This window comes from Lampris incognitus, chromosome 5, assembly GCF_029633865.1.
Source record: "Lampris incognitus isolate fLamInc1 chromosome 5, fLamInc1.hap2, whole genome shotgun sequence".
NCBI classification, from domain to species: domain Eukaryota; kingdom Metazoa; phylum Chordata; class Actinopteri; order Lampriformes; family Lampridae; genus Lampris; species Lampris incognitus.
The window spans coordinates 39,563,128-39,586,008 of NC_079215.1; the positions used below are offsets into that span (position 1 = coordinate 39,563,128).

At 47.7% G+C, this 22,881-nt stretch overlaps 1 protein-coding gene across 1 annotated transcript in view; it reads right to left on the reverse strand.

Annotated features, from left to right (window-relative positions):
• Window positions 1–339: 339 nt before the first annotated feature.
• Window positions 340–22,881, reverse strand: part of LOC130112270 (AP-3 complex subunit beta-1-like) — a 105,866-nt gene continuing 83,324 nt past the window's right edge. Inside the window, exon 27 of the mRNA XM_056279559.1 lies at window positions 340–2,220. Within this exon, the coding sequence (XP_056135534.1) occupies window positions 2,067–2,220 (154 nt within the window). The 3' untranslated portion in view covers window positions 340–2,066. The remainder of the gene's footprint in view (window positions 2,221–22,881) is intronic.

Consider the following 22,881-nt stretch of genomic DNA (forward strand, 5'->3'; position numbering starts at 1 on the left):
CCAAAAGGGCTTTGTATGATTAATACGTTATTTATTGTGTAGTAGAGAGCAACTGTAGGCATGGAATAAAAAGAGGGAAGAACGTCGCAGCAGGTGAAGGGTCAGAAATGTAGTCTACTTCTGCTAGCTTGTCAACAGAGCACATCAATGATAATATTTCATCATATTCAACTAACTGATTAAATGTCATTGTATAGGGATGTTTGAACGGCAGTCACTTTATCACGTTCCCCAATTATATTCCTACAAACCCAACTTGAAATAGACCACGTCCAAAAAAACCCCCAATATATATATAGAAGGCAACGAGAGGCAAATGCGTCAGCAAACAGCTTGTGTTTCAATTGAGTTTTTATTTTTTAGCAAGTGATACAGAGCCTGTTGATCAAAGTCTCTAGGTTTACGTTTCTTAGGAAAAAAAAATCACATAGAAAGCAAGAAAATCTTGTATAGGCACTTTAGATGTGACTTTGGCAAAACATAGAACTATGAATTAAAAATAAGAAAATTTTGAATAAAGCTCTATATGAATCTGTTAATGGAGGTGATAGGGATGTTGGGCATTACAAAGCTCTCATAGGTTTCTAATCTAATAACACACCTTGAGAGCCTAAAATGACAAGGTAAGGTCCTATAAGTTCTTCAAGGCCACGAAAGAATGACTAAAATCAATGCAATTAGATGATCACTTTTCTTATCAATAAATGACAAAGGAATATAATGAAAAAGTGCACAAGTTACAGTCTGGAATTATACAAACCTTAGGAGCTGGCAAGGGTATTTGTGCTGGTGTGTCAGAGTGAGGCAGTAATATATTAAATTCTTCCCAAACTTCAGACAGTAATAAAGCTAACTTTATATAGTACACTATCAAGCCTTTCAACACATCTTTGACTGCTGCGTTTTTGTTTTTTGTAACTACTGCACATTGAACAACTGCTCATCACTTCAAATTTCTTAGAATTATTAAATTGGAGAAAAATACACTTAGGTTTTTGTAATAAGAGAAGGTTGGAGGGGGAACAGAATGAAATGGTTACAGACGCCGACAACACTTAGCAAATTACAACTGCTATATAATGCTCTGTATGTGTGTATGTCTCTCTTAAAAGAGAATAACCACTTAATTTACCAGTTCATTCTAGTTATTCCCATGGTATAAAGCTATCCTGTCTCTCCCAAGTCAGAAAATTAAAATTAGAATTAAATCTACTATATTTGTATATATTTACTAGGGCATGGGTGTTTATAATAGGATCAATTTCCCCTCAGGGATGAATAAAGTATTTCTGATTCTGATATTTCCGACTCATATAATTAAAAAGTATAGAGCTGTTTCATAGATAACTAAAGGGAAACTGATATTGCAGTTCAAATACTGAATCAGAAAATGTACCATTTTCCTCAGAAAATCTCTGCACATCTGTGAACATCCTACCCTTTTACCCCTAGTCATCCTTCTTTGTGCAGCCCCAATCTTAATGCCTTATTACATCATTGGACCACAAGACAAAATATAAGAAACCTCTCCTCTATCCCATGAGGCTAGGATCAGAGATGTTCTTCATTTTAGTAAATTAGAAAAGATCAAATACACACTACGTGAATCTATGGCTAAATTTTTCAAAATATGGCAACCTCTATTTAACCATATAGAGACACTGCAGTTCCAGAGTGTACCTCAGTAAAGCTGGCTGTTGGTTCTTATTTTTCCTTGTAATTTTGCTCCTTTGATTATTCAAGACTAATCTGTAGCACTAACAGTACTTATGTTGCAATTTACCATGAAGACTGTTTGTGTGTGTTTTTTTCCTTCAATTTGTTAAGTCTTTGCAGGGGGCGGGGGATTTTTTTTCCTTCACAATTTTTTTTATATATGCGTGTATGTATGTTTCTAGCTATTGTTTTTGACATCTACATGTTTATATGCCATTATTATTATGATTTTTTTATGTTTAAAAGGAAAAAAAAAGAATTCTTCAAGTGAGCTTCCCTCCCCTTTATCTCCTGCGTTTTTTTGTTGTGCAGCGTTGTGACCTGGAGGACCTTCGGTGGTGGCACTGTGCCTATGCCTTGACTAGGGCTTGTTTGAGCTCTCTCAGCAACATGGAGCCCATTACACTTTTCTCTGTGTTGATGGTGAGCAGGACAGTGGAGGACTCACTCAACTCCATTGACACCAGCACTAGGGCTCCACTGCTGACTGTCCTCCCTGCAAACCTGGAGGTAAATAAAAACACACAAGATCAGTTGAAATGATAATGACTCACACTATGTGACATAGGATTAGAAACAAGAAATATTGATAGCAAGCAAACTGAACATGAATCTTCCCCCCTATTTCTCTGCAATTTACTCTGTCCAATTACCCTACTCTTCTGAGCCGTTCCGGTCGCTGCTCTGCCAAACCGGGAAGGGCTGCAGACTACCACATGCCTCCTCTGATACATGTGGAGTCGCCAGCCACTTCTTTTCACCTGACAGTGAGGAGTTGCGCCAGGGAGACGTAGCGCGTGGGAGGATCACACTATTTCCCCAAGTTCCCCCTTCCCCCCCCGAACAGGCACCCCGACCGACCAGAGGAGGCGCTAGTGCAGCGACCAGGACACATACTCACATCTGGCTTCCCACACGCAGACACAGCCAATTGTGTTTGTAGGGGCGCCCGACCAAGCCGGAGGTGACACAGGAATTCAAACCGGCGATCCCTGTGTTGGTAGGCAACGGAATAGACCGCCACACTACCTGGACGCCCAACTGAACATTAATCTTATCTCAAGCTGATGCAGTTTAATGACTGAATTATAAAAATGCCTATTATGTCAGTAGATTGCTAACATACAGATAAGATACATTAGATGGAAAAATCATTGTGGATGCCAACTTACTATCATCTCCCATACCCTCATTAATCCTCAATTAAGAAATACAAACAAAATCTCTAATTAATGTTAGGATGAGTACAAGGTTTACATTTTTGGAGAGTGCAAGACAGGGAGAGAAAGGTGTGAATGGGAGGAGAATAGAGCTATAGACAGTCTATTATCCAAGCTGACTAAAACACCTTTAGGGGTAAGACACACCCTTTATGTCAGTCAGACAAAATTTAGACAGTTTTCATGAAGTGTGTGTGAGCCTTGGGACTAATGTGAGGGACACCTCTCCCCACCCGCCCCTTCTGTGACAATGGGAGAATTCTCCGTTCATCGTTTCCACGGATACCACCCCCGCGGACTTGGGGGGGCGGGCAACTCTGGGCACACATGGTCCCCACTGAGAGTGCTAACAAGAGGCAGACGGGCTATGACCCAGGGTGACCCTCTTATGGCAACAGAACTGAGCTAGGCTCAGTCTCACTCCCCTCTGCATCTGTGACCTTCACGTGGCTAACTCCCAGCCATCTGCCTCCATTTAGCACTACATCTCTGGAACAAAGACCCCCATAGAACCCTCCTTAGGCCTTACAAATATCCAACAAAGAGACCCTACTTGGGCACAGGCACTGTCAGAGCTCTGCAATGCTGCATGATGGGAGTGACGAGCATATCTGCTAATTAGTGCGCACACACACACATTAAAGTCAGAGAGAGGCACAAAAGGGAAGATGCATACACACCGAAACACACAAGCTCACAAATGCAGCCCGTCTGGGTGGGTCTCTGAGGAACTGCTTAATAACCATCAACAGAAAAGAGGGAGTTTATCAGGGAGCTCTCAGGGAAGAGTAGAGTCCTCCTCAGGCTTAATTAAAATAGTAGCCACTTCAGCAGGAAACACAATCCATTGAAATCAAGGCGTAATCTCCGTTTCCTCTAAATCCTCTCAACCACAATTCCCCTTTGCCCTTGTCTTCCGTTTCTAGTCTAAAAATGAAACAGCATTGTAAGCATTTAAAAACCACCAGCAATCTGCATAACTCCTTGACATAAATTGTGTGCAAACAATGCTGATGATCTACTACTATTTTCGGTTGCTCCCGTTAGGGGTCACCACAGCGGATCATCCGTTTCTATCTCTTCCTGTCCTCTGCATCTTCCTCTGTCACACCAGCTGCCTGCATGTCCTCCCTCACCACATCCATAAACCTCCTCTTTAGCCTTCCTCTTTTCCTCTTCCGTGGCAGCTCCATATTCAGCATCTTTCTACCAATACACCCAGCATCTCTCCTCCATAAATGTCCAAGCCATCTCAATCTTGCCTCTCTTGCTTTGTCTCCAAACAGTCCCAACCCGAGCGGTCCCTCTAATATAATCTTCTTCACTCCCAATGAAAATCTTAGCATAGAAAACAATGCTGATGATAAAACAAGTACATTTTATACAAATAAATGTTCCTGATTCCTGAAAACAAGTACATTTTATAAAGAATCATAACTTAGCTTAAAATACTTTGAAAACAAAGTTTTGGGTTATTACATTTTCCACATTTTAACAATTTATCAATGTACACACACACAAACATACATACATACACACACATATACACAAAAACAAAACAAAACAAAACCAATAAGACATCAAGACAGAAGGTTAATACAGCTAAATATATAGCCTGGGTAATCAGGTATGATGATGATGGGAAAATGGCATATCACAATAGGACCTATATGGAGGTGTACTGCGAGATCTCAGTCCATGCTAGACCATAGAGACCATTTCGTAGGGCCTGGGTCCCGTCATCTCCAATATCGTCCAGAAAGGGATCCCAGATGTGGAAAAACTTGAATGGTTTGTCCTTGAGCCAGAAGATTATAGCTTCTAGAGGGATAAGTTTCATAATACACCGAATCCAATGTGAAACCGTAGGGACAGAGTCCGAAATCCACTGAAGAAGCACACATCTCCTTGCACCAAAAAGAAGCACCTTAAGTAGCTTCAGTGAAGAAGGGCTAAGATTTAGTGCAGCTGAATGTATTCCCAGAATGCAGAGAATAGGTTCAAGGGAACGTTTTTTTTTCTTGAATTTAGTATCAATTTCTTTACATACTTTGACCCAGAAATCATTAATAAAAGGACACTCAAAATACAGTGGAAATATGAACCTTCTCAGGAAATAAATGAGAATCCTATATCTATCCATATCTTCTCTGAGCTGCTCAAAAGACATCATAGAACCATCCATCATCAAGTCGCCCACAGTCTATGCCCTTGTTAGACCACAGAGAGAAAGCTTGGTCTACCAGACCAGGGGGAAATTCTGGGTTTAAGTGAACAGGTGTAAGGAGAGAGATATAGCCTTCTTGGATTTCTAGTCAGTCTCCAAACTTTTACAGTGTTCAATAGGATAAAGTTGCCCCTAATATGAAGACTAACCTATTTCTTGAAGGCCTATAAAATGTTAGAGAGGAATAGTGGCCATTAGGGCAGCCTCAACAGCAAGCCAGGTAGATTTAGGGTCGTCTCTAAACCAATACCACAGGTAACTACAGAGAAACGCGATTTGGTAGCATTTAATGTCCGGCACCGCCAAACCGCCTTCCTCAAAAGGACGTTGCAGCATGGTAAGTTTCAACTTAGCCCGCTTATTTCCCCACAGAAATGAAGTAAAAGTGCTGTTTATTGGCAAGGATTTCCTTGTCAAAAAAGCCGGGATCATTTGAAAAGGGTACAACAACCGAGGAAGTATATTCATTTTAAAAAGATTCACTCTTCCCAGCAGAAATGGCAAGGTTGTGCAGCGGGCCAGGTCTTCTCCAATTCTGCATATTAGGGGTACAAAATTAGCTTCGTACAGGCCAGAGAGGGAGAGGGTAATGTGTATGCTTAAGTAGACAAAACCTGATGGGGACCAACAGAAAGGGGCTGAGCAGGATGGGGACCAGTATATATTAGGAGTCAGGGGCATTGCCTCAGACTTGGAGTAATTAATCTTGTAACCTAAGAATTGGTCAAAAGCTCTAATTATCCCAACTGCTCTCACAATAGAGGCCTCAGAGTTGCTTAGATAGAGTAGGACGTCGTCCGCATATAGCGAAATTTTATGCTGCACGTGACCCATTTCTATGCCAGTCACCAGCGGGTCCTGCCTAATGGCTTCTGCCAAGGAATCCATGGCGAGAGCGAACAGAAGGGGCAAGGCTGGGCAACCCTGTCTGGAACCACGCCCCACTGAGAACACAGGAGACTTCAGGACATTTGTAATAATTGAGGTATGAGGGGCAGCATATAGAAGAGATATCCATTTAATAAAGTTTTCACCCAAGTTAAACAGGTAAGGCCACTCAATCCTGTTGAAGGCCTTCTCTGCATCAAGGGAAATAACAGGAGATTTGGTCTTTAGCTTTGTACCATACTGTGTGAGGTTTAGGAGCCTCCTTACATTGTTACAATAATTACGGCCCAATATAAAACCAGCCTGATCCACTGAAATTATATCTGGGAGGATTCCTTCAACCCTTCTGGCCAGTATTTTAGCAAGTAGTTTTCAGTCAACGTCCTGCAAAGCAATTGGCCTGTAGGAGGCGCAGTCATCTGCAGGCTTGCTAGCTTGTCCTGCATGCACGTAACCCTGTGTAATCTGACATGCAGCTAAACACGTTCTCCCATCAATCACTGGAGACTGGGGTCGTCTTGAGTCAGTTTATTGACAGAAAAAGGGTGAAACTAAGAAATAAAACACAATTACCAACGTAATTTAAATATAGATGAGTCACAAACACCATACAACAATAATTGTCAAAAGAAAATATGGAAAATATAACTACATATAGCTATAGTACTGTTGCTGTAGCTAACAAAGGCTTGTGAGCAATAATGCAATGCAATGTTATACAATGTAAGTAGCGTAACCTATATCGCTTATCTAAATAACTGAAATCAACTTGCATATACCATAACACAAGATAAGTTTAGCCAACTAGCTTACTGAAACATACTAGCATACTGCTGTCCTGATATGAGCTATCAAACAATCATCATCATCAAAATACTCACATTGCACATCAAACTTAGTAAGCATATTCAACAAAGAAGTTAGAACAGCATATCAGTATACATTTGACATGCAGAGAATGCTACCAAAGGTGTTGTGGTTACACCGCCCCGAGCTGCCTCCCCGGCACGTTCAAGCCACTCCCCCAGCTCGGACGTGCCGGAAACATCCGAGCGCTCGACGAGCGCTGCACTGCACCAGGTGTTTGCCATCATCCATCAGGCACATCTGTGGCAATCAGGCAGCCTTCTACAAGAAGCCTCCCAGAACGTCTCTCAGGGCTTCGACGTACTGAACCCTGCGGTAAAGTTCTGACAAGCCCTCCAGCGTTCCTTGCATTCTGTTTATTCCCCAGTGCCTTATCTTCGTGTCTGTTTCCTCCCAAGACTCTCCCTCCGCGGTTTCCACGGCTCCCCGCGTCTCCCTCGTCCCCAGCGACCTTCACGTTTCTCCCCGGACCTCTCCTGCGATCTCCCCCCCTTGTCCCTCTATCTGGACCCCTTCTTTCGGACTCGACTTCCCGGATCTTGGACCTGGACTTTCTCGGACAACCCCTCTTGGATCACGGACTGGACTTTCTCGCCAGGTGCACGCACATTTTTTCAACACCTCCTGGTCATTTACATACCGCACCACACATTGGCTAGAAACACTCACACATAGTTATACACGCAAACCACGGGACACCACACATAGTTTATTCACACATCCCACTAACAGAACGCCTTTTTTTCACCATACATTTCCCTCCCACAATAAAACCTCCCTTTGTAGATTTTTGAAGTCATCTCGTGTCTGTCTGTCTTGGGTTTCGCCACACGGGTCAGGTTCTGGTGCGCGAGCATAACAGAACGTCGAAGCCATTATGGACCCAGGCAAACCCAAGGAGCGGACGGTCCCTGTGACGCCCCAGAGCCCCGTCCCCCTAGAGGCAGTAGTAAGAAGTCACAGTTGCCAACTTGCCTCTCTCCGCTCAGAGCTTACTACTGCCTTCACCCGTGTCACCGGAGAGATCAGCGATCTTCAGTCCGGCTCCCAGGCCGCGACGAGTGCGTTAGATGCCCTCACCGCGCAGATCGCTGCACTCTCCACAGCGGTCTCCAGGATGAGCGACCACCCTGCCCTGGCCTCGGTCTCTGCCCCCAGCTCGGCCTCCGGTTTCCCCGTTTCTGGTCCCGACGTTTCCCCTCCTCTGAGTCAACCCCCACTGGACCCCCGGTGCGAGCCTAACCTCCCCTGCCCCAAGGCCTTCGGTGGGGAGTTCGAGCTGTGCAGGGGTTTCCTTGGTCAGTGTGAGCTCCTGTTCAAACACCAGCCAGCTAGGTATAGGACACGAGAGACCAAGGTAGCCCTTGTCATGTCCCTCCTCACCGGCAAAGCCCTCAGCTGGGCCATAGCGGCGGTAGGCCATACCGAGCAGCTCGCCTCGGACTATGGTGCCTTCCGCCGCGAGTTCAATCTGGTGTTCGACCACCCAGCTGACGGGCAGGATGCTGCCGGCCGCCTCCATTCCATCCAACAGGGAGCCAGGTCGGTGGCAGATTATTCCTTGGAGGTAAGAATACTCGCGGCAGACAGTGGGTGGGGTGACACTGCGCTCAAGAGCGCGTACAGGAGGGGGCTGAGCGAGCCCATCAAAGATCTCATCGTTCGGGACCGCCCTGCCTCCTTCAACGAGCTCATCACCCTTGCCCTCCGGATGGACGAACGGCTGCGGGAGTGGCGCCAGGAACGCGCCCCGCGCGCTGGCCCCTCCCATAGACCAACCCCCATCCGTCCTACCGGTGCCTTCCCTGGGTCAGCGTCCCGTGGGCTCTCTCCACCCTCACACTCCCCCTCGCAACCCTGGGTGGCTTCTGGATCCAGGCCGGAGGAGGAGCCCATGCAGTTGGGTCGGTCACGGCTCCCGCTGGAGGTTAGGGAGCAGAGGATGCATGGCCACCTCTGCCTCTACTGCGGGAGGTCGGGCCACTATATCAAGGCCTGCCCGACTCGCCCAAAAAGACCCGGCTCACTAGTGAGGGGTGTCCTAGTGAGCCTGATGACCCTTCCTCAGCCCCAGCCCAAGAAGGAGCACAACCACCTTTTTCCGGTCACTCTCACCTGGGGTAACCACTCACTGTCTGTTGGTGCACTCCTGGATTCGGGGGCGGACGAGTGTTTGATGGACATCTCGCTGGCCCGGCAGGCCGGCATTCCACTCATCCCCCTAGACACACCCCTCACAGCCCAAGCCCTAGATGGTCGTTCACTTGGTAAGATCACACACAGCACTGCTTCCCTCACCCTCACTCTTTCGGGTAATCACGTGGAAGCTATCCGTTTCTTGGTTTTGCACGCCCCCACAGCGCCCCTGGTGTTAGGAAGACCGTGGTTGGAACGGCACGGTCCCTACATCTCTTGGTCTACTGGGCGGATTTTGGGTTGGAGCGTTGCGTGTCATGCCAACTGCCTTCGCTCCGCCCACTCCCCGTCCAGCGGCCTCAGACCCGTGCCTCCTCCCATGGATCTCACTGGTGTTCCTTCCATTTATCACGATTTAGCCCCTGTATTTAGTAAAGACAGTGCACTTTCCCTCCCCCCTCACCGTCCCCATGATTGTGCCATAGATCTCTTTCCCGGGGCCGCCCTTCCCACCGGTCGGTTGTATAACCTCTCCGTCCCGGAGAAGGAGGCTATGCGCAATTATATCACAGAGTCCCTGGCCTCAGGAATCATAAGACCCTCGTCTTCCCCGGTGGCAGCGGGCTTCTTTTTTGTGGCAAAGAAGGAGGGCAGCCTGAGGCCTTGCATAGATTATCGAATGCTAAATAATATCACAGTGAAAAATAAATATCCACTCCCCCTTATGAGTTCCACGTTCGAGCCACTCACTCACACCACGGTGTTCACGAAGCTGGAGCTGCGCAGCGCGTACCACCTGGTGCGCATCCGGGAAGGGGATGAATGGAAGACGGCCTTCAACACCCACCTAGGGCATTTCGAGTACCTCATTATGCCCTTTGGCCTCACCAACGCCCCGGCCGTCTTCCAGGCATTGGTCAACGACGTGCTCCGGGACATGCTGAACACGTTCGCAGTGGTGTACCTGGATGACATCCTCGTGTTCTCCAGGACTGAGGAGGAACACCACCAGCATGTCCGCCTGGTCCTCCAACGGCTGCTGGAGAACAGGCTCTTCGTGAAAGCCGAGAAGTGCGTGTTCCACTCCGCCTCCGTGGAGTTCCTTGGCTACATCGTGGAGAAGGGGCTCGTCCGCACTGACCCCAGGAAGACCCGAGCGGTGGAGGAGTGGGCACGGCCCACCAACAGGACGCAACTCCAGCGCTTCCTGGGGTTTGCAAACTTCTACCGGCGCTTCATCAGGGGGTTCAGCCATGTGGCTGCCCCCCTCACTGCACTCACCTCCAACCTCTGCCCTTTCTCCTGGACCTCGGAGGCAGAAGCCACCTTCTTGGCCCTGAAGAGGCTGTTCACAACGGCTCCGGTGCTCGCCCACCCGGACCCGTGCAGGCAGTTCATCGTGGAGGTGGACGCATCGGACATGGGCATCGGAGCCGTCCTCTCCCAGCGGTTGGAGGAGGACCAGAAGATCCACCCGTGCGCCTTCTTCTCCCGGCGTTTCAGTCCTGCGGAGAAGAATTATGACATCAGCAACAGGGAGTTGCTGGCCGTCCACGCCGCCCTAGAGGAGTGGAGACACTGGCTGGAGGGAGCAGGGCAGCCGTTCATCGTATGGTCCGATCACAAGAACCTGACCTATGTACGGACGGCTAAGAGGCTCAACCCCAGGCAGGCGCGCTGGGCTCTCTTCTTCAGCCGGTTCGACTTCACCCTCACCTACCGCCCGGGCACCAAGAATGTCAGGGCAGACGCCCTCTCCCGTCTGTTTCCCGAGGGGTCCCCTGACGCCCCAGACACCATCCTTCCCCCGGCCCGGGTGGTGGGTGTCGTCACCTGGGCCATCGAATCAGTGGTGAGAAGGGCCCAGCGCGCCCAGCCCGACCCAGGCAATGGACCCCGGAACCGGCTATTTGTGCCTCCCTCTGTCCGGCCCCAGGTGCTGGAGTGGGGCCACTCCAGCCATCTTGCCTGCCACCCCGGTGTCTACCGAACGGCGGCCTTCATCCGCAGGGGTTTCTGGTGGCCCACCATGGAGGCAGACACCAGAGAGTTCGTGGCAGCCTGCACCACCTGCGCCCGCAGCAAGGCTCTCCATCGCCTCCAGCAGGTCTCCTGCGCCCCCTTCCTGTCCCCGGCCGACCTTGGTCCCACATTGCCTTGGACTTTGTAACCGGCCTCCCCATGTCCCAAGGCAATGACACCATTCTGACCATTGTCGACCGGTTTTCCAAGGCCGTCCACTTTGTTACCCTCACCAAACTCCCCTCTGCAGCCGAGACGGCGGACCTTCTCGTCTCCCACGTCGTCCGACCCCATGGGATTCCCCTGGACATTGTCTCTGACCGTGGTCCCCAGTTCACTTCGAAGGTATGGCAGGCCTTCTGTAAGGGGATTGGGGCCACGGTCAGCCTCTCCTCAGGGTATCACCCCCAGACCAATGGGCAGGCAGAGCGGGCCAATCAAGCCCTGGAGGCGGCTTTGCGTTGCGTTACCACCAGCAACCCCGCCTCCTGGAGCAAGTACCTGCCCTGGGTGGAGTACTCGCTCAACTCCATGGAAAGTTCGGCTACTGGTTTGTCCCCCTTCGAGTGTTCCCTTGGCTATCAACCCCCTCTGTTCCCCCATCAGGAGTTGGAGGTGGCGGTCCCGTCCACGAGGACCCATCTCCGCCGATGTTGGCGCGTTTGGAAGACCGCCTGGGCCGCTATGTTGCGAGCTACAGAGCGGGCCCGGCGCAGCGCCAACCGGCGGAGAGTGCCGGCCCCAGCTTATCGACCTGGCCAGAGGGTATGGCTCCTGGCCCAGGACCTGCCCCTCCCTACCCTCAACCGGAAGCTGGCTCCCCGCTACGTCGGTCCCTACACCATCGACCTCATCGTCAACCCTTCGGCGGTGCGTCTCCATCTCCCTACCTCACTCAAGATCCATCCCGTCTTCCATGTCTCGCACCTCAAACCGGTAGCCACCAGCCCCGTCTCCCCCTGTCCAAGCTCCTCCACCCCCCAGGGTCCTTGACGGTGGTGACATGGTCTGGGATGTCGACCAGCTGCTCGCCGTACGCCGCCGGGGGAGTGGGTACCAATACCTGGTGGACTGGGTTGGCTATGGGCCCGAGGAGCGCAGCTGGGTTCCCCGGTCCTACCTGGCCAACCCCGCACACCTGGAGGAGTTCTATCGGGCCCACCCCAACGCCATCGGACGGTCGCCCGGTGTCTCCCGTAGGAGGGGGGGTCCTGTTGTGGTTACACCGCCGCGAGCTGCCTCCCCGGCACGTTCAAGCCACTCCCCCAGCTCGGACGTGCCGGAAACATCCGAGCGCTTGGCTCGCGCTCTGAGGAGACGAGCGCTGCACTGCACCAGGTGTTTGCCATCATCCATCAGGCACACCTGTGGCAATCAGGCAGCCTTCTACAAGAAGCCCCCCAGAACGTCTCTCAGGGCTTCGACGTACTGAACCCTGCGGTAAAGTTCTGACAAGCCCTCCAGCGTTCCTTGCATTCTGTTTATTCCCCAGTGCCTTATCTTCGTGTCTCTATTTCCTCCCAAGACTCTCCCTCCGCGATTTCCACGGCTCCCTGCGTCTCCCTCGTCCCCAGCGACCTTCACGTTTCTCCCCGGACCTCTCCTGCGATCTCCCCCCTTGTCCCTCTATCTGGACCCCTCCTTTCGGACTCGACTTCCCGGATCTCGGACCTGGACTTTCTCGGACAACCCCTCTTGGATCACGGACTGGATTTTCTCGCCAGGTGCACGCACATTTTTTCAACACCTCCTGGTCATTTACATACCGCACCACACATTGGCTAGTAACACTCACACATAGTTATACACGCAAACCACGGGACACCACACATAGTTTATTCACACATCCCACTAACAGAACGCCTTTTTTTTCACCATACATTTCCCTCCCACAATAAAACCTCCCTTTGTAGATTTTTGAAGTCATCTCGTGTCTGTCTGTCTTGGGTTTCGCCACACGGGTCAGGTTCTGGTGCGCGAGCATAACAAAAGGCATGGAACATAGAAGTTTGAAGTGGACTGAAAAAGGCAAATGGAGACAAAAACCACAAGGCTGTTCTGCTCACAATCAACTTCCTGACTGAGTCACATAATACATAGGTCACATGCTTAAATGCATAAACTGATGTTATACAAGGAATTGCCAGCAGGGGGCGATAAACCAAACTAAAAGAAAATAATGTCCTGATGGGGACAGAACACTCCCTGCCTAATACCTATAGATAACGTCCATTCACTTAGCCCTTGGAGAACAGGGCTTGACAGTCTCCACCTGCTCCTCCTCCAGCCGTCTCTACCACTACTGCACATGTCCCCAGGGAGCAAGGCGAGCTGGGGCCCTCCATCTCGCGAAGATAAATAAAACCTGGGTGAGCCAGCGACCCGCCACCGTGGTTGTCAAGGATCGTGCACAGCCCCACCGCTCTGTCTGGACTACCCAACTAGAGATCCCAACAAGACAGAGCCTGGAGCAAGACCCGCCACCAAGGCCTCCACCCTAGATGCTGGTCCACAGGGCTGAAACATCAGCAGGGGTACCCCCATCATCCCCGCCATGCTTTACGGCAGGGTGATCCAGGGTGGAGATCCAAGATGTAATGCTGTGTTGTGACCTTCACTCCCACACATTTAAAAAAAAAAAAATTTCTAGTTTTTCCCCTTTATCCCACCCGATTAACCCATAGTGAGGGAAAGTTAGCAGGAATTTGATCAATCTGGGAAGTAAAGTGTTACCAATAAATTTCTTCACCAATGTGTTCCTTAAGGTGTGTAGTAACATGTATTAAAATGTTGAAATTCAACTCCCGGGGGTAACCTCCGAAAAAATTGCTCAAAGTCAGGGTACCAATAACAGATTTTCGAAAATTGAAAAAAGCTTAAATTGGACTTAACTTACATTTGAGGGGTCAAACTAGGAATTTGTCATGATTCTAAGTTGATTGCAAGCATTTATTTTTCACCAAGACCCTGGTAGAAAAATATTCACATCCACTTTCCCACTCATCATTCCCCCCCCCCATGCCGTAGAGGGCACCTGACATGTTGAAGCCATTTACATACTTTTTCTCTATTGATCACGGGCTGACTGAATATACTGCTTTCAACACCTGATACGTCCGTATTCTCAACAATTTTTCTAACAAGCTGAAATGTTTCTCTGCACAACACTGATGATTCTCATTTGTTACATAAAAGGTATAACTTTGCTTGTTCTTGTTAGCTAGCTAACAGTAAGTAATATGATCGGCTAACGTAAATGTTAACTTCCACTAAAAGTTGTCATTACTAGCTTAACAATACTTGTTAGCTGGCTCATAGTTGTCATAAGTTGTCTGACTCTCATGTGTGTACTATACTCCAAAACCTACATCTGATTTATTTATTTAGTTAAATGCTAGCTGTCTGCTCCATTAACTACCTAGCTAGGTTAAAGTGGTGTAGCCTGTACTGCCTCAGATTCTTTTTTGATTTATTGTTACGGTAAAGCAAATCTATTCTTTTACACCTCAGTACAATATTTCAGAAACTATGCCTCTATGACAGATTCGGTCTTTATTCTACTTTGTGTAGGCTATGGGTCTTCAGTAGGCTAATATGGAAGACGATGTGAACCCACCTCTGCTCAAGTGCTTCTTCTGTGAAGGCCTGGAAACGCCAGGTGAGAGGCTTTTGCAAGGAACTTCTAAAGGCTACGCTACTTTATTGAAACATGCAGAAGCCATGGAAAATGCTACAATTTTGGAGCGTATGAAGAAGGATGAAAATGAAGGAAGACTTAGATACCACATAAAGTGTAAAGATTATTGTACAACAAGTTTGTCAAGGTCACCAAGACGTCAGCTCAAGCATCAAAGGCAGAGGAAGAGACAGCAAATCTGAAGCGAAGGCGCACTTGCTCTGAGTTCAGTGCATCAACTGCATGCACCTCTTCAAGTTCACGGTCCGTTCAGCTTCTGTACAAGAATGTATGCATTCTTTGCAACCAACCCGCTCATCTCTACGAACATAAACCAGCAGACGCTAGAAAGAAATATAGAGTGCCTGATAATGTGACTGCAGATAGACTAAAGGCAAGCTTGCTGAAGATAGCAAGAAGTTGTGGAGATGACTGGGGCACAGAAGTCCTTGGACGTCTGGAAGGGATCAATGACTTATTAACAGAAGAAACCTTGTATCATTTGCGCTGCAAACTTCTTTTTGAAAAGGGTAGGCCTTACTTCAAGACTGCAGATGAAGGACCAAGGAAGAGAGGACAAAAGAAAATAGATGATGAGTGAGAGGTTGTTTTTATTGAATTATGTGAATGGCTAGACACAGAACTCGAGCATGGGGTGATGACACTTGACCAAGTCCACGAAAAGATGCAGCAGTTTGATCAGTCACCCGATAAGAGCCTCTCTTATTCAAAGAAATGGCTAAGGATGAAACTTCAAGAGAAATATCATGACACACTGTACTTCACATCACAGTCGAAAAGGTCAGATGTACTCTGCCTCAAAGATAACACAAGCAACATTCTGCGAGAGCATCATGCTAATCTTCAGCAAGGAGATGAGATGACACAAACCATAAAGACAGCACTAAAGTTCATATGCAATGACATCGCCATGATTAATCTAGATCCAAAGTCATACCCCACTGCATACAGTATGGCTGATATCCAGAGTCAGCTGGCACTTGTTCTTGAGAGCCTCCAGATGTTCTTGAGACCAATACTGAAGACCGATGAAAGAGTAGCTGTTTGGGGGCAGAACTTTATCAAGGCTCGTCGGCCTCGATCAGGAGTATTGCCATACCAAATGGGGCTTGCCATACAACTTGATCATAGATTTGGGTCAAAATGGATGATCGACAAGTTACACCAGTTAGGATACACTGAGTCTTACTCAGAGACACAAAACTACAAATACTGCTTCCTCAATGACAGGAATGGAGATGGCATCCCAGATACATCTGGCACACTTGATACCATTGTAGAAGAAACTGATGACCAGATCAATGATGAGGCTGCGATTGATGCCGCACTTGAGGATCCAACGGTTCCGACCGCCAGTGAAATTGACAATCAGGTGGTCTCCATGGAGGTTGCGGAAGCAAACAATGCAGTCCCTCAGTTCATTGGGGACAATATAGATTTAAACATTGTCTCTGTCAGTGGAAACACTCCGTTTCATTCAATGGGTTGAAGAGAACAACCCATTCGACCACGATCAAGACAAGAATATGCTTATATCTTTCTCTACAGGATTCACAAGCACGGGGGATGACTCAGTCAATGCGGAGAGAGCAGCTGAAGTAGGTAGAGAGATGCAGATAAAGCTGGATGGACAGTCAGCAACATCAACCATGGAGATGAAGTCAAATGTACAAGCCCTGTCATCACTCAGAAAGATTCTCAAGATCAGCGAGAAGAAGATTCATCTTGACTCACTCAAGTTGTTCAACCGACTGATCATTTTTGCTCAACGGGGTGTGACAGTTGAGACAAGCTTGGAGTATGAGCTAACTCCCGTCCCATTGTCCCTTTTCAGCAACAAAGATCACAAAATGAACAAGGCAAACAAGGCAGGGTTTTCCAAAACTAGCCTGAAGGAGTTGACTGATCCACTTGAACTCACTAACCAACCCTGTTACACTTTGGTGGTTGATGGAGGATGGCTTCTCTACATGGTGAAGTGGGAACAAGGCCAGACTTGGCAGGAGATTGCCAACAGTTACCTAAGGTACTACGTGCAGCGTCTTGGCTATAAGTCTCAAAGGATCATTGTGGTCTTTGATGGCTATAACAGATCACCAAAAGATCATGACCACATCCAACGTAGCAAGAAATCATGCTGTGATCTCCAGATTCAACCAGATATGATGCACTGGACACCAAGAGCAAAGTTCTTGGACAACATCCATAACAAGAGTGAACTCATTCACCTCCTCTCCTCAACGTTCAGAAAACTTAACATCACTGTGGAGCAGACTGACAATGATGCTGACACTTCGATTGTGAGAGGGGCATTGGTTGCTGCTAAAGATGGCTCTGTTGAGGTCAGTAGTTTGTGTAGATATTTAACTTTCATTTGCTTAACTACTTTAAAATAAGAGTTTTGATTTTTTAAAATATTTTCACATGCTCTCTTTACAGTTGCGAGCAGAAGACGCAGACGTGCTGGTAATGCTGGTTTACCATAGCTCGAGCACCAACCACCGACTCTTCTTAACCACATCCAAGGGCTCTTATGATGTCAGGAAGATCCGGGAAGCTCTGTCAGAAAGAAAGAGACGCTACCTGCTCTTTTGTCATGCGTTCACTGGGTGTGATACAGTTTCTGCTATTTCTGGCCATGGGAAAACAACTCTGTTTGACAGGTAATAATAGTAGGCCTATAATAATAAAAGTAATTGTATTTTAGTGAAATATTTGTATATTGAAATATCTTTAAAAAACCTTGAAATGCACTTTTTCAGGTTTTGTGCAGGGGACATTGATAAACATATGGACATCTTCATGGACATTCATGCTACCAAGGGTGCAGTGGTTCAGGGTGGAACTGCGATCTTCCATATATTTACAATGGACCAGGTACTACTCTGGGTGAAATTCGGTACACCATGTTCTCACGGAAGGCAGCAGCTGGGCTGATCAAACCAGAGACTTCACCTCCAACAGAGGGTGCGGCTGCACAGCGTTCTCTCCGTGCCTACCTACAGACCCGGGACTGGATTCTTCTACAGAGCATGTCTCTGGACCCCAGTGACTATGGATGGACATTCGGTGTTCATGGTTATGAGCCATTTCCAACACTAGACCCAATGGCTCCTTAGGAGCTCCTCCAGTTCACAAGCTGTGATTGTAATGGAGATTGCAGCAATAGGCGATGCAGCTGCAAGAAGAATGGTGTCAAGTGCATCTCAGCATGTGGAGTTTGTAAAGGCATTACATGCAAGAATGGTATTCATGATGGTCTTGAAGAAGACTCAGACATTGACTTGTGAAGCATTTGACATGGATTTTCTCTGACTATTGCAACTATTGTAATAAATGCAAAAAAAAATATATGCAAAAGTTGGCATGGCAGTTATTCCACTAAGGAGTAGATCTAGAGAAAATTAAATGCTAGCAATCAACTCAGAATCATGAAAAAAACAAAACAAAAGTAAGTCTCTACAGCATTGCTGTGATTTGTTATGATAAAAAATGATTTATCTAAATCTTTTTCAAAAAAATCACCCTCACCCGGACTCCCCCCTCCCCCACTTCCTCTCTATTTTACCACAATATTTTAAAAACTACTACTACTACTTTCGGCTGCTCCCGTTAAGGGTCGCCACAGCGGATCATCCGTTTCCATTTCTACAATATTTTCAAAACAAAAAATGAAAATAAAAGAATAGATGAATTAAAGAACAAGGGTCTCTCACTGGGAGGGGGTGGATGGGAAGGGCCTTAAGAACGGGATAAAAAAATAAAAAGAATAAAAAATAAAAAATATTTTAAAAATCATAAAAAAATCACAGTGAGTTAGAGACTTACCCCAAGAGATTTTTTTGTTCAGAAAATTATGTACAAAAATGTTTTGGTAGCCTTTTTTCCTAAACCGGAAGTTGTTTTTTTTTAATACTGGTGTCAATACCCCAACTTTGATCAGGTTTTTTCAGGGTTTCCCCCTGGAGTTGACTTTCAACATTTTAATACATGTTATTACACACCTCTATGAACACATTCATGAAGACATTTCTTGGTAATGCTTTACTTCACAGATTTTCCTAAGTTTCCCTCACTACCAATGTCATATGGCCGGAACTCTTGTAGAATAACTCCCCTGGCTCACGTTTGCACAGGAAGGAGATAGTCATAACACCAGCTTCCTTCAAATTCGTGTCGGCTGCTCTTGCTATTTTACACGCTGAAGCCTTGCATGGATTGCGTTACCTTCAGGCCGCGAAGGAGACGTAGGGAGAATGCTTTCGGTTGCTTGGCTGCAGGCACCTGCATGGGCCAGAGGGGTCGCTGGAGAATGACGAGTCTCTGAACACTACACCGATCCACACCCACTATCCCTCGGGGTAAAGGTGGCCTAATGAATGCCTTACCCCGTGGACGCTCTGGCCGTGAACGGTTACGGCGAGTCTGGGATACAAACCGCCCAGCCACATGACTAGCGGATTGCAAGAATGGCGGTTTATTCTGCTCGACCAGCACAGCAGCCCTCACTCCCACACATTTGACACTTGCCTTGCAGTGTCCAGCAAGATGCAATGTCGATGTGCAACATCTGCAACAGATCCCATCCTTCCAAAGGAAGGCTCCACGATCTTCAAGAGATTTCTCTCTGAAACCGTGACATCCTGGAGAGGGCGAGGCCTCCCATGCACGGGGCATTGCCCACCAGGCTCCTCAGTCCCACCTTGGGTCCTCTCAGCGTTGGAGGGGGAAGACGCCTCAGCTTCATGGACTGAAATAGACGTTCTCCCATTGCCGTGCTGGAGGACAGGTTCCACTGTGTCAGACAGGGCAGTGCTGATCATGGCAATGTCAAAGCTAGGGCCATTCCCAGTCATTGCCTGGCAGCAGACAAAGTCCACAAAAATGGAGAATGGTGGAAATGGCACTCTGCTCCGTTGTCCGTATCCAGCATCTCCCCCCATCCATTTCTCCTGTAGGCTGCGAGACAATTTTTGTGCGATGGGGTTGACATCGTGTGAGGTATTCAGAAAGGCGAGGCCGGGTAGGCCTCCCTCAGCTTTGGCAGAAAGAACCTCTATCAACAGATCACCTAACTCTACCAGCATCCAAAAATCTCCGCCAGATATCCGGGGAAACCCATCAAGTCTTCTGAAGAGTGCCCTCTCCATGGCCTCTGGTAATCCATTGCAGTGCTCGAGTGCTTCCCACACCATTCTTAGCTCTCTTTCAGGTTGGTTTACATTAACTGCCCTGATCCAACCATCATCCTGCCTCTCTTCAGCAGAATAGGTCCGATCTGTTCTAAGTTCCACTTTTACTGGCTGGTGTGTAGGGACGTTATTCTGGAGAGGGGTGTTGTCATCATTCTCTTGGTTGTGGTGTGGAGCTGGAACAGTGCTATCTTGCTGAGGCATATCCTAACTCATAACCGTGGTTGGGTTCCATTTCCGGCATTGACTGAAGACTATTGTGAGATTTGGGATGCTGAAGTACATACTCAGAAGTATGTTCATTGGGGTCTTTGGGCTTGAATGTGAGGTCGACTTTGCAGCTATGTTTTTCCTCAATGGTGTCTGCGGCTGCCTCAATGACCTCTGCCTCAGCAATGGCAGCTGCTGCTTGATTCTACATGCTTAATATATCTAGTGATGCATCTATACGTGCCCTTTCTACTTTCATTTGTATTTATTTTTTAGCAAAGGAAACTTGTGCTCTTGCTGCTTCTGCTTTGGCACACGCAATGGCTGCTGCTTTACTTATAGATGAACTGCTTGAGCTTTTCCCATAGCATGGGGCAACAGACCTGGTTTCAAATGTGGTTGCCTGTGCGTCTCCCATTTTATGGCAAAGGATGAGATTACCTGCATTAGCGCTGCCTCTGTTGTAGCCCTCTCTCTTAACTGTAACATAGCAGCAGCAACTCAAACCAGCTCAACCTTGTTGTCCAGCCCGCTAGAAAGCTCTCATTTCACCATCTTGTCCTGCATGCACGTAACCCTGTGCAATCTGACAAGCAGCTAAACACCTTTTCCCATCAATCACTGTAGACCGGGATTGTCTTGCGTCAGTTTATTGATAGAAAAAGGGTGAAACTGAGAAATAAAACACAATTACCAACATCACTTAAATATAGAGATGAGACTTCCGGTAATGGTGGCTGAGGAGTAGGTGCGCTTCACTCTCCCTCCCAAACGCATTTCGAATTATTACATCTTAAACTGCGCTAGCTTGCTAAAAACATGAGCCAATCGAAGCCTGAAGGTAAACTAGTAAATAAGAAGTCAGAGAGGAACAAAAAAGACCCTGCCATCATGTCTAAAGCTGAAGCTGTCATCGACCAGAATACTAGCATGGCTAATGGCGCTGTGAGCATGGCTGCCATTGTCAGCCTGCTTGAAACCCACAAGGAAGCTCTCTCTGCAGAATTCAAGATGACCATCTCCCCACTGGAAAGCAAAATCGACATGATACAGCTAACGGTAACCGATCAGGGGCAGCGGATCACCTCTCTGGAGACAAGCGCTGTATCTACCGACGATCACCTGAAGGCACTGGAAACTAAGTGCAACGAACTGATGACCAGTAACGCGAAATTAAAAGCTAAAACCGCAGATCTTGAATCCCGGAGCAGACGCAGCAACATCTGCATCGTTGGGCTCCCAGAATCGGTCGAGGGTCCACAACCAACCGCTTTTTTCTCCAAATTCCTGCACCAGCTCCTGGGGACTGACATCTTGCCCAACCCCCCCGAACTTGACAGGGCCCACAGGTCGCTGACAGCGAAACCAGGACCGGGCGAAAGACCGAGGCCTGTCATTATTCGGTTCCACAACTTCCAAACGAAAGAGAAAGTGCTCTGCAAGGCCCGGAGAAGACGAGCAGAGCCAGGGTCAGAGCTACGCTATCAGAACAAACCGATCACCTTCTACGAAGACTACAGCCCTGATGTGCAGGAACAGCGGGCTCCCTACCGTGAAGTGATGGAGCAACTCTACCAGCGTGGTCTCAAGCCCAGCCTCCAGTACCCAGCCAGGTTGATGATTACGACGGAGAACGGAGACAGTGCGGCTTTCGTCTGTGGATGCAGCTAAGAAATATCTTTTGAGTAGTCACTCATAAATCAGCTCCATAAACCAGACACTCCACGTCGCTCCGATACGGTATGTAGCTAATGGTAACGCGGTAGCTAAACGGCTAATTGGCTGACTCGCTAGCTTTGACATGCTAACATAGCTAACGTTGGCTGGCTCGGGCAAGTCTTGGGCTAACGCTAGCGTTAGCATTGGCGTTGGCTTGCGTGCTACTAGCTAGCTAACGTTGGCTAGCCAACAGAACACAGCCAGACGCTAACGTCACCACAGACTACAGACCAGTTCTTACCCACGCTACTGTGCATACACTTTTGATGGAGACTTCGTTGTTGTGTTTGGTAACAGCGTTTTTTTTTCTCAAATCCAAATGTTTCATGTTTTCTTTTACATCATATTTGGGACTTGAGCTCACTTATATGCAGGTTTGGCCGCTTCCAGTTCCAATCAGAATCGCGACCACACTGGACTCTGAACAATGCGCAGCTGACACCGCTGGACTTATTATGTCGGTAACGTTACTTTCTCCTGCCTCTTGTTTATTTTACCAACTTTACAGGTTACTTAACGTTAACATGTTATTACTGACTGCGCTTAAAGGTTCCATGCTGGTTCATATGTTGCTTTAATTTTTCTTTCATTTCTGATCACTGTTGGGCTACGTTACTTGTAAGTACACAAATGGGTGCTTCCGTGCCTGATGTTAATGCTACACCCAGCACAGTTGACTGGCCATATTTAGTTTAATATTTGAGAAAGGTATGTTTGAGAAGGGATGTCAGAACCGACCATTACAGTCTTTTTTTCCACTTTCCCTCTCTTCATACACAATGTTCTATGTTTTACATTTCTCTATACAAAGGTTTAAGATGGGAATTGTTTTATTTCATTGGGGAGGGAGATTAACCTGGGAAGGATATGTTTATCCAGGAAGGATTGTATCCAGGGAGATACGTAAGCTTGCAGTTTCCTGCGGGACTGGGGTCCCCCTGGGGTGAGTATGTGTGTGAGTGTGTGATGTGTGTTGGTCCCCCTTTT